Source organism: Folsomia candida, unplaced genomic scaffold (assembly GCF_002217175.1).
Source record: "Folsomia candida strain VU population unplaced genomic scaffold, ASM221717v1 Fcan01_Sc025, whole genome shotgun sequence".
NCBI classification, from domain to species: Eukaryota; Metazoa; Arthropoda; class Collembola; order Entomobryomorpha; family Isotomidae; genus Folsomia; species Folsomia candida.
The window spans coordinates 795,235-809,544 of NW_019091217.1; the positions used below are offsets into that span (position 1 = coordinate 795,235).

The 14,310-nt window shown below is 40.6% G+C and overlaps 1 protein-coding gene across 13 annotated transcripts in view; it reads left to right on the top strand.

Moving 5' to 3' along the window:
• LOC110859347 (MAP/microtubule affinity-regulating kinase 3) overlaps window positions 1-14,310 on the top strand; it is a 31,165-nt gene that overhangs the window by 7,838 nt on the left and 9,017 nt on the right. For 9 of the 13 annotated variants that reach the window (XR_004837042.1, XR_004837043.1, XM_022108286.2 and 6 more), the window contains exons 2-7: window positions 1,673-3,246; window positions 12,716-12,895; window positions 13,703-13,805; window positions 13,885-14,021; window positions 14,091-14,138; window positions 14,214-14,310. Coding sequence is in view for 11 of the 13 variants with exons in the window: in XM_022108286.2 (XP_021963978.1) it covers window positions 1,867-3,246; window positions 12,716-12,895; window positions 13,703-13,805; window positions 13,885-14,021; window positions 14,091-14,138; window positions 14,214-14,310 (1,945 nt within the window). In the remaining 2 variants the exon portion in view is untranslated. Of the gene's footprint in view, window positions 1-1,672; window positions 3,247-8,476; window positions 10,815-12,715; window positions 12,896-13,702; window positions 13,806-13,884; window positions 14,022-14,090; window positions 14,139-14,213 lie in introns of those variants that run through there. The other 4 variants (XM_022108293.2, XM_022108296.2, XM_022108294.2 and 1 more) reach the window with 2 other exon arrangements.

A 14,310-nucleotide genomic window follows, 5' to 3' on the forward strand; every position in this document is an offset into this window, starting at 1 on the left:
CGGGGGTCGTTCCATAAACCCAATAACATTTTCCATTTTCCATCAAACGCTAGGAAAGGTACATATCTTGTAACACGAAATTTTGTAATGTGCAGCATAGCATCACTTTTAGAGACACTTTATTACAGTAGCAGGTACATACATACATACATAAATGATGTAACATTATGTATACCAAACCAGACTATGCGATAGAGATTTATTAGTGAGCATATAATTGAATTTGAATTTAAAATTAGATTTCTGTTCTGACTGAGTGAAAAGCCATGTACTTACTTATCTACTTGTAGTGCAGGCACTTTCTCATCAATTTGCACCCATGTGTTTGTTTTTTCGTTGCAATTTGGAGGATGGTTCCAGTAAAATAAACATTTACCTTTACACGCAAACAGTCTCCGTGCATACATGTGTATTAAAATCACCTCGTGGTGTGGTGGTAGTCCAATATTTGGAATATATTAGCGAGACTCGAGTGAAATCGGGTAGAGCCGCATCAACACATTTTTGGAAGCGAGTTCGAAAGGGTTATAAAAGAGGAGATTATTATGGCAATGACAGCATCGTTGGTTCAAAGTATTGTTCACGTTTTTCTCAGTGATTGACACCGCCAATCGTACAAAGCAATCTTTAGCTCACAATTCTTTACTCAAAGCCAAAGCTTTACTTTGGGCGAATCAGCGTGGGCTTATTTTCATACATACATTTGCAGCAGCAAGGTCAGTCATATATTACATGCACACATTTCTGATTTGCATATCATTTTTCTTACTCAAGCGAATTAAAAGCGGTCGCACATCTGTAGTTTATGCCATAAAGCAGATCAAGTTAAGGTTGACGAAGGTGACACTGACAGCTCAAGTTCAAGAGTGTGTTTTGTATATGTGTACATACTATTTTATGCATGTATTAAGCGAATAAGAAGTGGAGACGATTATTTCAAATCCAACCAAACCAAACCAGCAGAACAAGAAATGAGGACGCTTCAACAATAAACACATTTATGTAGACCAACCCTTTTGCCAACTTTGCTTGTTTATGTATAGCATTACTTCAAAGGTCAATTTTGACGGTTTAAAGTTCATTTTGACATAAAAACACGTGTTGTTCGTTATGTATGTACAGTTAAAGGAGTCGAGCTATTGCGTGACTGATTGACTCACTTGATTGTACAAAATATATGCGGTTTAAATATGGCAAATCTATATATTAAGTAACAAATAGGAATTCGATACGAGTTATTTATTGGCATTTGTGAAAAGAGGAGGAATTGAGCAAAAGTTGGCAAGTAATAATTAATGGCATGTACATGCAACAAATTTTGAGCAAAAGTGGTTTCAAGTTGACTACTCAAGTACAAAAGGAAGTGGAAGTGAAAGTTGTTGAGCACAGTTTCTCTGCTAATTTGCAATGGTTTTTATCTCATCCACATAGATTAATACTTCCTGCACTTATCAGTCTCAATTGGTTTTGGATGGAGGAATTCTTGCAAATCATAATAAAGTCCTTACTTTTGTCTAGAAAATTGCTCAGACAAGAAACCTTTTCCTTAATTATTGCTCCGATATTTTACACTGATCTTTTATAACAATATTACTGATTGACATTGTATGGCGTACGGTACTGTTGCAAAAATCAGCACAATAATTAATTACGAGTCGTGTTTTGCGTATAGAGGAGCTGGGAAATATAAAAGTGCACAAAATTGGAGTCAGTAGAGTAATGACAAATACCGGACCCAGTGCTAGCATATATTATAGCGGTAAAATAGAAGTTATGTGGACAGTGGTAATTTTTATTTGTTGATAACTTTGACTGGCGGATATAAACCCTCCGAATTTGTGAAATTGTTGGTGATGGGCTGCCAAGATGCCAGTGGCATCCTCGGTGCGAAGTCAAATGATGAGATTATTTAGAAAAAAGAAGGAGAGTAAGACCGGCGTTTCTTCTTGTAAGGCTGCTGCGACGAGTTGTAGTGTGTCCACCTCCATCAACACTGGAGTTACCCCGTCGGCCAGCAAATATTCCGAACTCTCCACGTCCACAAACGTGACCACGAGTGAAGGAGCCTTTTATCGGGGAAGTACGAGCCGTGGTTCAAAAATATTTCAGTCCATAAGGAAACGATTTTCCTCAAAGTCCAAAAGTGGTAGCAAGTTGAAACTGAAGGACGAAGACCTGACGACACCGACAACAACCCCCCACAAACAAAGCCACAGTCACCACCATCGTCACCATCACAATCATCAGCAGCAACATTCCTCGAGCAACAACTCTTCTTCTGGCTACTCCTCATACAACGCAAAAAGTTGGACGGGGAAGGTGAACGTTGAGCAAACATCCAGGCCACCCAGAAGTCACTTGTCCTCTTCGAGCTCCATCCGAAAATCAAAACCAATTATAGACATTGAGAACAGCAGACCTGGTGGTTACAGGGCGAGTGAATGCAGTTGCAGGCATGAAAGTGATAATAGTAGCGGTGCTACGACCTACTGCATCGAACCTCCCTACATTTCCAAAAGTGGTTACAGAGCCAAGTCCAGATCACGAGAATTTGCAATCCCCATCCCAATGCCGAATTTAATGCCAGACTCACCGCTCCTCCTCAGCCCTACAGAAATTGTGATCCAACCGCCACCTCCCGAACTCGGGGACTCTGCAGACTGTTGCTGTCCCCTCCCTCCTCCCCCTCATCCTCCCACCTCATCATCAAGACCCTCTTCCCGACCCTCCTCAAGACCGTCGTCTCGACGGGGAAGTAATACGTCAGGCGTTGTAGGATGTTGTGCCGTTGACGCCGTGGATGCCGTGGAAGCTGCGGGGTCGTCCGTGGTTGGCAAGGGAGCTGCTGCTGCTGGGGCGGGCGGATTTCTGGAAGTGTTTGGTCCAGATCAACATCAACACCCACTTCTCCTTCACCCAAATACTGGTGGGGACAGTGCCAGCGCCGTGTCACTCGAGCTGAGCCACGTGAAACGACGCTCCTACGACATGAGTGGGAACGGTAACACGAATCGTCATTCCGAATTGGTGGTAGCTCCAGGTGGTGGTCAAACGGTATCGTCGTCAGCCGCCGGTGGTGGTGGTGGTGGCGGCGGGAGCAAGCATCCTCATCGCGTGAGTTACACGGGGACTTCGGTGAACGAGAAGAAGGCGGCTGCCGAGCGACCTACATCTTCAACCATGGGGAGACCAGCAGGCACAGCAACTTCCCATCGAAATCCCACCACGGGGAGACGTGGTGGAAAGGTGAGCCCTCCAAGAGAAAGCCCGTCGAGAGATGACATTCCGTGAGAGAGGAAGAAAGTAGAGGAGCGAGAGAGTAAAAGTCGAGTCACGGGCTTTCTTTATGACTCAGTGAATTCGAATCGCTGGGTTGGAACACGCAGGGAATTTGCAACCAGCATTAGTCAGGAGGGAGAAAGTTTGAAATTTTGTTAAGACTCGTTCTTTCCCCTCCGTTCCTTTGTCACCCGAGCCTTTCTTCTTCTTGTACACCAAGTTCTTTCCATCCGTCCGAATACCTACGAATGCACATAGGCATATGCATGTAATGCCTAAGAACAATATCCACTCATTTGCATCTCCGTGGCTGGTGGTGGACTGGATATGATGCTACGTGGAATTTATGCTATGTTGTAGAGGTTGAAATCTTTATGGATTGGAACATTTTGGCACGGTTCTATATGCACACATCTCCTTCGTTCCGTATTATGTGCATATATTTTATTCTGGTATTTTTGACCTTCTTTTGATGATATTTAAATTCTGGCATCGTCTCGAGCCATTTGTTGTCTTGCGTAAGTCGCGCGAGTTCAGTTGACACAATTATTATTTGGCTACGAAATTTTCTTGCAAAATTCCATTTTAAGCCCTGTAAAAAGAAGAGAAATAATCCTGATGAGATAAGATTTTTTGTCATCGAGCAATCCGAAAATAGGGCATCCTTGTGGGTCGTGTCGTACATGGATATGTCTACATATTCTGATTTAGAAAACCGTGCTCACCTGCCCGACAATACATGACCATTATTAACCATGTAGAAAAAGTTTGTATGCACATATACCATAAGCTCTAGAAAATCTCATCATTTATTTTAGAGCTAGCTCGTAGCTTCGTGTGTTGTCCATGGAGCACTGCAAGTCAGGATGAGACCGATCGGGTATGGCAAAAGGGAAAGCTCGTAGAGAGCAGCTCCTCGCTAACACCACACTCTCGCAATAAAGTATTCCCACCCCAAGGACCCCGACCGACAGGCCGACTGGGTTGACCTTTCAACTTTCCAGTACAAAATATGACAGGTGGCTCGGATTGCTGGAGAGAGAGGATGGTATTACTCACAAAGTGATTTGTTCCGTCATTACATGTGGAAGGGAGCCCAGGATATATTTATATTGCAGATGTAGGTATATAGGATGAGGTTGTTAGTGTTTGTTACTTTTTGTCGGATTTGCTAACGTCATCGTGGAGTTGCGAGTCTTGCTATCCTTTCATCCGCTGCTCGTTTGCCATCTTATCGCCATCCCTCCTTGTAAAGTAGGACGGTAAAGTGCAAAGTGAAGACAGAGCGGCATAAGCGGATGGGCGAGAGCACCCAAGAGGGATTTCTCTACTTTCTCCATCTCCTTCTTCTTCTTATTACTCGCTCTTATTCCATTTTACGCTCATCTCTCTCCCTCTCTGTAGCTCTTTCGTCCACTCGCTGCCCATGTATGCACAGGAGCAACAGCCAAATCCTCTTATTTCTATTCAGACCAGAGCTGGGATAAGCAAACACTTTTACACTCGTGGTGGTTCCGAAACCAATGTTGCTTTCTCTGAGAGGTCTCCATGGCTTGCATACATATTATTTGCCACATTCATCCCGACCTTTTGTTCCATTGTATGGGGAGGCATGTGAGAGAGGATCATACATCATAGGAAAACAGAGGCTCCACGAGAGAGGAAAAGAGAATACTCAATGAGGACGGTTGGTTGGTGATGGGAAAAGCAGCTTGGTTGGGCTGCTTAATGTTGTACCCTTGTAAAGTTTTTGGGTGAAAGTTGGGGCTGGATGATGTTGAAGTGAACGTGGAATGGCTAAAGCAGCAAGCGATCGATTTTTGGCCACCGGACCGGACCCATTGCTGCAGTGCTCCACTCTCTGCTACATGTGCCGAGTTTGAATGTGGAACAGCAGAGTGAGAGGGAGGAAAGTGAAAGCAAAGGCGGAGGAGCTATATACGTTTGCCTGGTCCTCGATGGCAGGCGGGCAGGAGGAGTAAGTGTGGTGAGAATTCGCTTAATTCCACCAGAAAGGACGGGGAAATATATTGCAGACTTTCTCTCGAGTCGAAATAACACAAGAGTTTGGTGAAGTATAGGATTCTTACGTATAATGCACAGTAGTCTTCATACATACATACGTACAATGCCGTCATTGGGTTGAATCATTTATAGTTTCTCCTTGCCCTTTCTTCCCCTCAGCTATGGCATGATGCTATTTATGGAGGAATATTATCGAGTGCGGAATATTGGATTCTGATGCATATTTTTGTCTGTCTCCACATAAAAGTGGTGGGGAAAGTAGGGCATTGCAAATAAAAGCGAGGAGATTCTGCACACAATCTTCACTTTTACGACTGCATCATACATACGTACGTATGACATTCACGTGAGTGGAGCCACGGAATTTTAGTTGGAAGCTTTGTTTCTATTATGCATGCATGATGCCATCCTGAGGGTGACATGGCACCAATTTACTCTAGCGTGGTGACGTGGTTGGCATATATTTTGCCATCCTCGTGAGAATATAAATTGACAAAAGCAAATTGTTGTTGTCTAACAATGTGCTGGTGTGTTGCGGTTGAGGCTGGAGAAAGTCTCTCCTCTCACACATCTCGTGTCGTTAATCTCACTCTGTCCAACAAATGGACTCATCTCATGTTGCCAGAGATTAATCCAAGAACAGAAGAGACACGAGAGCTATAATTAATGTCTGCTGATGTCTCTCGGTTTGTTGGTTGGAGAGTTGACTACGCTTCCCTTTCTGCTTGTCTGCCTGGGCATTTAATTGCAAATAGGATAGGATCGAAGGCTGTTTGGGTAAATGTCAAAACTCTTGAGTTGAGTTGAGGAGTGTAATTGAGGAAGCAACCCACTAATTTATGACGCATGAGACTGATTGACCATTTGGGAGTTTCGACTGGCTTCCTTTTGAAAATATCAGTATATCAACACACTCGTTCCATTCAGGCAAGGTTCACCTCGCTCTGTTTGCCGTGATCAAAGAGTGCTGTCCGAAATGACAACGTAGCAAATGTCCCCTCACATTATGACATTATGATTGGCCACTGGGTGAAACAGATTCCATGGCTATTCCGGAGAAAGTCGTGTTCGACTTTTCCTGATTGTTCATTCCTTCTCCTCCGAGCTGAAATGACCAGAAATTGGATATGACCAGCGTCCTGTGTGTGGTTTTGTGGAGAATATGATGATGATGTCGATTTGTTGAAAATTTGCCAACTTTTTGTATCAAAAGTTTGTCATGATCCTTCGTGCGTTCTATATTCCTACTTTTTTGTTCCATATCTTCTCAGCTCGTGTATCTTATTGATCTATAATATAAGAGAGAACTAACTTTTATACACATTTATCTTTTTAGCTCTTCACGGTTGACTTTTTTTCTTGGGAAAGGAGACTTTTTCTCCATCTTATCCTTTTGTTTGCTTTCACTTGAGTTGTGTGACTACAGCCTTACTTTCTTTCCATTGTTCTATCTTCACAGGCAAGTGGTTGAAGGAAGGAGATTGCACTTGTTCCTCGGTGAAAGTTGGTTGGGTGGGATGCTTTCACTCACTCCAAGTCTGACATGAACAAATGACACTAAATGTTGAGTTTATTTACTTCACTAATGCATTCACGAGAGCTTGTCTACTGAATTGTGCTCTTTTTTGTAATTTAAATATAACATTATACAGTTGGAATTGTTGGCTATTGGCACTATACTCAGTTTACTGACTCTTAAAATAAATTTCGCGAATGTGTGAAAATAAATAAACAGTGCAAAATTTGGCTAATACACGACTCGTGCTATTTACATACAGGGCTCTTTTATGTATACATCGCTGTGTTTGAGCTTTCAAAAATTAAATTGGACCACTGCCATGAACATTTTTCATGTGTCCAAATTCCAATGTAGCAATATGCTATTCAAAGAATTAAGAAAAAAGTTGTGTGGGAAGCAGAACATGAAGCAACAGAAATTATTTAATTAATCAAGTATCAGAAATAGTAACAATAAGTAGACAATCCATGGGAGGACAATAATTGCTATCCAATCCACAAAGTGCTAACTGTACCTAAAAACATTTGGCACACACTGTCGATTTTTTTGGTATCTGCAGCAGGCAGAAGGTTCATTGAAACCGATCAGATTTTTGTTTACTGTTTACTGCATTAATTGTTGTTGTAACCGTTTTTCTTCATCATGTTGTTTTGGTAGGCAATGATGCATTTCATAAGATTTCACTTTATTGGAAAAAAAAGGAGCAGATTCATTCAGAGGTCAAACTTTACCGATCAGATCATCATCATCTTTATCACGTTAAGATGCCATTGTACACACACTGTATCGCGAAAGAAAGAATGAACATTTTTTCCTGTGTGCTTTTCCCCGAGGGCATGAATTACGAAGCACCTTTTGTAGCACAGCAGCAGCGGAACTTATATGACAAAGCCAGCCAGTAGAACCACGACTCTTTTGGGGGAGATAGACATTCAAAGTACGTGTAAAGTCAAAACCCGTGTAGTAATGAACACACACACATGCATACCTTTCCCGTGTAGTCTGAGCCGGGCTGAATAGTCATCACATGCAAGCATGTCATCGTCATCATGATCATGATTTTCATGATGATTATGTATCCTTCCCGTTCGTTCGAATCCAAGACTTGGTTTTCCACTCCACTCCACCTACCTGTGCAGCAATAATAAGCATGGTTCTTGTACCCTGTTGTGCTTTTCCTTCTTCTACCTGGCTCTCTCAGATCAACGCTTACATGACGTGGTTGCATGTAAAGTATTGTAAAGAACCCTCTTTGGCTCCGAGCACCTATTCCTCCTCCGTTAAACTTGAGCAAAACGCTCCACAAGGTATTACGTGGAGCCGTATCCCAAGTACAAATAATAATATGAATTCGAAACGAGAACGAGAGAGCCAATGTTTTGCCACGTAACAATGAATGCTTATACAATTCCTATAAGTTGTTGGTGGGGTCTTTGTGGATACAAATGCACGCCTCAATAACGAACTTTAAGAACTAACCACTGCCAACGAAGCATTCAGGTAGGGTTAAAGCACTTGAAATTGTTACTGCTGCCAGCTACAACTTTCGGCCCTCCTCGTTGCCTTATAGAGCAGTGGCAGCAGGGATGAGAGATGATGTGAATTCACATTCAGGGGATTTTATTTAATACATGCTACGTGTACACTCACTTTACTAGTGCTGAAGGAGAGAGAAAGGGTTACTCATAACTGAAGGAGCAGTTGCCTTACATGCTGAGGGAAGAGAGACTTGAAAGTTGCTGCTGCTGTAGTGGAATTTTTTGGATTCTTTCTGTAAACGCTCCATCCAACTACTTCAAGCTGATTCCTCTCCTTGCGAGTGCAGTTGCTAGCACTGCGAAAAATAGTTTCACAAAGAAATGAAATAGTTTTACAGTTGATTTGTAAAAGGTGGTTTCGTGATCACAGTTCTCTATATAAATATGTGACAAGTTAAAGTAACTGAATCGTCATCTGTTATACGGTGGTGAAAAGTTTATTAACAGAGTTATTGCGTGGGTTCACTCACAGGAAGAGACTGACATAAAAATTGTCTTTACTGGAAATTGGACTCTGAATTAGCAAGTTGGGGCTATAAACACTTATCGTGAAGGCCAAAACCAAGATCCAGTTTCAAACTGCATGGGATTCTTCCATATTATAAGCATCATGTTTTTATAACTTTGCTCGGTGGAGCGGGTGAGGACAAGGATGTAAATGACGAAATTATGGTTTTGTGTTATTTGTCAAGTGTCATAAACCTCATGGACACTTATTCGCACTGCTGAGACTATAACGCTCGTCACGCTGTACTACATGCAAACCCCTCTCTAATCTCCTACGCAATAATAGTATAGTGATTTTTAGTTCAACATGGTCATCATGTGTAATTTTGTAAACCAAGTCAAGACAAGTAGAGGACCTATGCATATGTAACTGTTGTATATATGACTAATAAGGTCATGTATTGTTCAATTTGCAATTATCATTGGGTTTGTGGTTCTCCATGATGATGATAAGTCGTCGGGACTGATAAGATAAGATGAAAACCATCCGTTGAATGCAACACTGCTTGTTCTCTGCTGATCTGTGTTTGCTCTGTGTGGACATAATTGGGCAGGGTATAAATTGGCTTTTGGAGTGTTTATCGAAATTGGACTTTGCGAGGCCGGCTGATTTTTGTGTTACCAACGCTGCTCGAGTAGTCGAGTCAAGTCAGTTACTTAAATGTGATCACATCATCATCATTGCAATTGTAACAATCGAACGGAAAGTGCTGCTGTATTATTACCTTCATGGATTGACTCACTCTGTCAGTCGAGTGCCATTCCCCGTGCAATTCACTCTTCACGCCATAATAATATCTTATTTCTGGTTACTATATTACAACGTTGGACAAGATACAATCGATGGGAATCGTTGGTTACCACCACTCTTTTGTTCTGTTCTCTGACTTCGATGCTGTCAGCTCTCTGATTTGGAATAATAGTAAACTTTTTGAGAGAATTGTGTGAGACCAATAGCAAGTTAAACTGAAACTCCTCTCTCGTCTCTCTGCGCTGGGGTGTATCCTAAAGTGGATCGAATTGCTAATTTCATCCACCACGAGACATTCTATGCAGTAATACATGGCCCTCACTCGAAAAAATATTAAATTGCGGAAAAGGGAAGCTGCTGCAGCAGTGTTGTAATGTAACCAGCAAAGTGAATCGGACTTGGAGTCAAAATTGCAACAAGCACTATCTGTACACTGCCTCGTCCAATTTTGCCATTACTACAGAGTAAAACTGCAAATATCACAACAAGAAAAGAGTTTTAAGGAGTTTGCTTAATCCAATGCAGCCAGTTTGTGCTGTTTTTGGTGCTGCTGATGATGATGACGGTGTGCGGTAGAGCTGAATTATGATAATACGGCGGAATGAACAGCGAGCAGCAGTATAGCGTTGTTAAAAGAAAACAGTTAAGTTTAGTTGGTTGGTCTCAACTAGTGAGTGGTTTGGTGGTAGCAGTACTTACTTGGTCGTCGTCGTCAGTAAATAACAGCCAGAATGGTGGTCTGGTTGTAGTAATATTGAATTGGTGACCCAATTCACCATCTTGCAGCTCACGAAACTTTTCACTCACAAATAAATTGTGATAAATAAATATGCTACAGCAGTGTAGTTAAATACAGGCTTATAAAAATTTTTTTATCGCAAAGAGGGAAATTAGGAAACTGAATTTGGTGAAAGTAGGAGGAGGAATAGTGTGGTGGGAGTGAGTGAATGAGTAAAGTGCTCCTACGAAAAAAAGTTGGTGAAAGTGCTGGGAGCATAAATAAAGTGGGAGAGCCAGGAGTGAAAGAAAAATTCCTCCCACGATGGCCTTACAGTCCGCGGCTGGAGGAATGTGGGTGGACCACCATCCGCCACCGCCAAAATCCCCTCCCTCTTCCTCTTATAGCCCTTCACCCGTCACATTCCGTCCTCCTCCCCCCGTCACCACGACCTTCACACCCAGTCCCAAATCTTGGGTAAGTTCATCTCGAGGAGGTTGACATATGCACATGTACATCCAAATTCCAACTGCTCATGCTGTGACAGTTTCCAAATGTTTTACATGTTGGTATTGTTGAAAATAATATTACGTAATAATGTAGTTTATTGAAAGATTTATTTTATGTGGTGGTAGTAGCGGTAAAATAAGTATTCGGACAAATCGCCGTTTGCGTCTTTTGTACTTTGTACTTACTGCGGTTGTTTGTGAAGATAGTTTGAGACCCATGGAATTAGTTAGACTATCCTATAGATACCTTCCTTTCTGGTTGTGGTGCCTGGAAAAGAGATGCAGAGGAGCAAAATCATGTTGCGAAATAAATTGCAAAACTTTTGTTCAAAAAGTAAAGTTCTCAGATCGCGACTCACTATAAAGAAGGAAGATGGTCAATGGTGGTGACCAACTTTTCTTTTAGAAAAAATTAATGTGAAGGGAAAGAGAACAATTGAGGAACTAATAAAGTTCACCCTATAGTCCTTAGTGATGCACTAATCTAGGGTGCACCTGGCGGAAAATTTTCACGAGTCGTGGTTGTTGATTATCACAGTGTATGCATGTTTATACGTTTATGTATGTGCAATTTTTTCAACTTTATAAATTTATTTTGTTCAAACACATTTATAAAATCAATTTAATAAATGCTCCAAGCGGGTGTTTTCGGTCAGAAACACGTACAAATTTCACATTAGCAGCGTTGCAATTATCTCAATGAAGGCAGGATGACATCATACTAATTTAAGTATGTAAAAGTCTTGCACAAGAGATTAATCCTTAGTTTAAGCTCAAGAGTCAAATTTCATACTTTCGTTTATAGATAATGGTTTAGCTGTCGTGTGTGATCTCATCAATCCCTCCTAGTCACACACCATTCTTTGCGAATAGTGGGTAAGAGATGAATGTTGGTCGACGATGCAACCTAATCAATTGGATATTGATGATGCTTTCCTTCGTGCACCTGTGCGAGTGAGATGAATCTGGGTTCACTCTAATTTCGTGGAATAGGAACAAAATGTCGCTATTAAAGTAGAACCAACCAATATAATTGTAGTAAGTGAGAGAGATTCGAAGCATGACGTGACTCAGTCTATTCTTTTTTGTGCTTTTGGGGAATAGCTTTTTACGTTTGCTGAATAAACCACTTGACTGACTTTGCTTTTGAGCTAGATAAACCTCACCATGTACCACCACCACCATCGTGATCATTGTTGAGAGAGGAGATAAGATGTCGATGTCAGGAGCAGGTTGATAATGGGAGTTTAAATTATTTGTATGCTTGGCACTTGGCAGACAGAGTGTCGTCGTCGTCGTCGTTTTTAAAAAAAAGAGTAGGAATTCTTTCGCTGATTTAAGTTTGGGGTTTAAATGCAGATATGTATGTACAGCATCTGTATAAAGTATTCGTGATCTCTCAATGACAGCTTTCAACACTTGTAGATTTGCAGTCTGTAATCTGTATTGCAATTTGCTTGCGTTCCACGTTGAATGGTGTATAGAATCTGAAATTTGCTACACGGCACAGAAGTTGAGAATTCTGATTATAGAGAGGACGAAGCAAATACGAATAGAAGAAATAATGGCTTCGGGTGTTTTGTTCCTTTTTTCAGCTGCAAATTTGCTGAGACTTTGGCATTCGTATCTATGAACCGTACTTGTGAAAAGATATTACTGCAACGGCAATATTTTGTGGTAATCTTTGTGTGCTCATTTTAACCTCAATGATGCCATATGTAATACTTTTTTCACCTGGGAAATAATTCACATATTTTAAATGCCCCATTTATGTATTTCTCCTAATTTTTAATGCTGATGAATGATATCAATATATAGTCTGATTAAAAACAATAATTGTAATCTAATTTGTTATCTATTTTTTGACAGGCTGGAGGAGATGGAGTTTTGAGTTCCTCAACGACGCGTGAAGTCAGTCAGAGGTTATCATCTTCCAGAAGTCGTACCTCGGAAGAGCCTCACATTGGCAAATATCGCCTCCTCAAAACAATTGGCAAAGGCAATTTTGCAAAAGTCAAGTTGGCAAAGCACCTTCCCACCGGCAAAGAGGTAAATTTAGCTATTAATTAAAATTGTCTTGGGTCCCCAATCTTAAAAAATCGATACGTTTGATGGCAAATGAGACATTGTGTATAATAGACACAGTCATTCATACATACATAATAATCACATGCTTCTTATTCTTGCGTCATAGGTAAAAAATCGATACAAGTAATTGCATGGGAAATTTATCTTTTGTTTATTAGTGAGTGAGGTAGGAACAGTAGGAAGTGAGAATGTGAGTAAAGGTTCTGTTCTACATATCCACCAACCGAGCAACGAACCACCACAACTTGTTTTATTTAACACTGCTATTGCCAACTACTACGACTATGATAAGGTTATTGTTGTCTTGCTAAATTGACTTTTGGGTTTGTTCATATAATGAATGTTCCCATCGTGTAATGGTATGGTTGGCGATTCGGTTGTGGTATTCGTTCCACCGTACGTAACATTTTGCAGATGAAGAAGAAGTTAATAGAGCTAGGTCAGTCACCTGTCTCATTCTGGTTTGGTCTATAGCATATACGACTGAGTGTCTGTATTTTGGTGGCTTGGAGTTTTTTTCTTATTACTAATATTACCCGAAACAACTTTCTAGCTACAGTTGCTGAATACACTGTTTCATTCGTCTTGAACAAATGATAATGATTCCGCAATCACCAAGTGTATCTTAATTAATATGTATGTATTATTATTATTATTATGATTACACTGTTCCTGATTCGAAATTGGCCATAACGATGATGAGTCATGCAGATACATTCCGTTTTCCGTCGAGTGTAGCTAATTTATTGTCTGTTGATTCATTTTCAGGTGGCAATTAAGATAATCGATAAAACTCAATTAAATCCGGGTAGTTTACAAAAGCTGTTTCGTGAAGTTAGGATAATGAAAATGCTGGATCATCCAAATATAGGTACGTATACGTATGTATATACATACAGATTTTATTTTATTTATTACTCTTACATTAATGGCTTGTTTTATTTTTTCAGTAAAACTGTTTCAAGTAATTGAAACGGAGAAAACCTTGTACCTTGTGATGGAATATGCAAGTGGTGGAGAGGTCTTTGACTACTTAGTTTTACATGGCAGAATGAAAGAGAAAGAGGCTAGGGCTAAATTTCGTCAGGTACTCGAGAAAATTACAATAAATGAATCTACGATTCAAAGTAATTAATAATACTTGGTATTATTGCAGATTGTGTCCGCAGTACAGTATTGCCACCAAAAGAAAATAATACACCGGGTAGGTCCCATGGTTGACATTATTCATATCAGAATATTCTTATTCTATATAATTCGAATACATTGTTGTTTTCAGGATCTAAAAGCAGAAAACTTATTATTAGATAGTGAAATGAATATCAAAATAGCAGATTTCGGATTTAGCAATGAATTTACTCCAGGAACCAAACTGA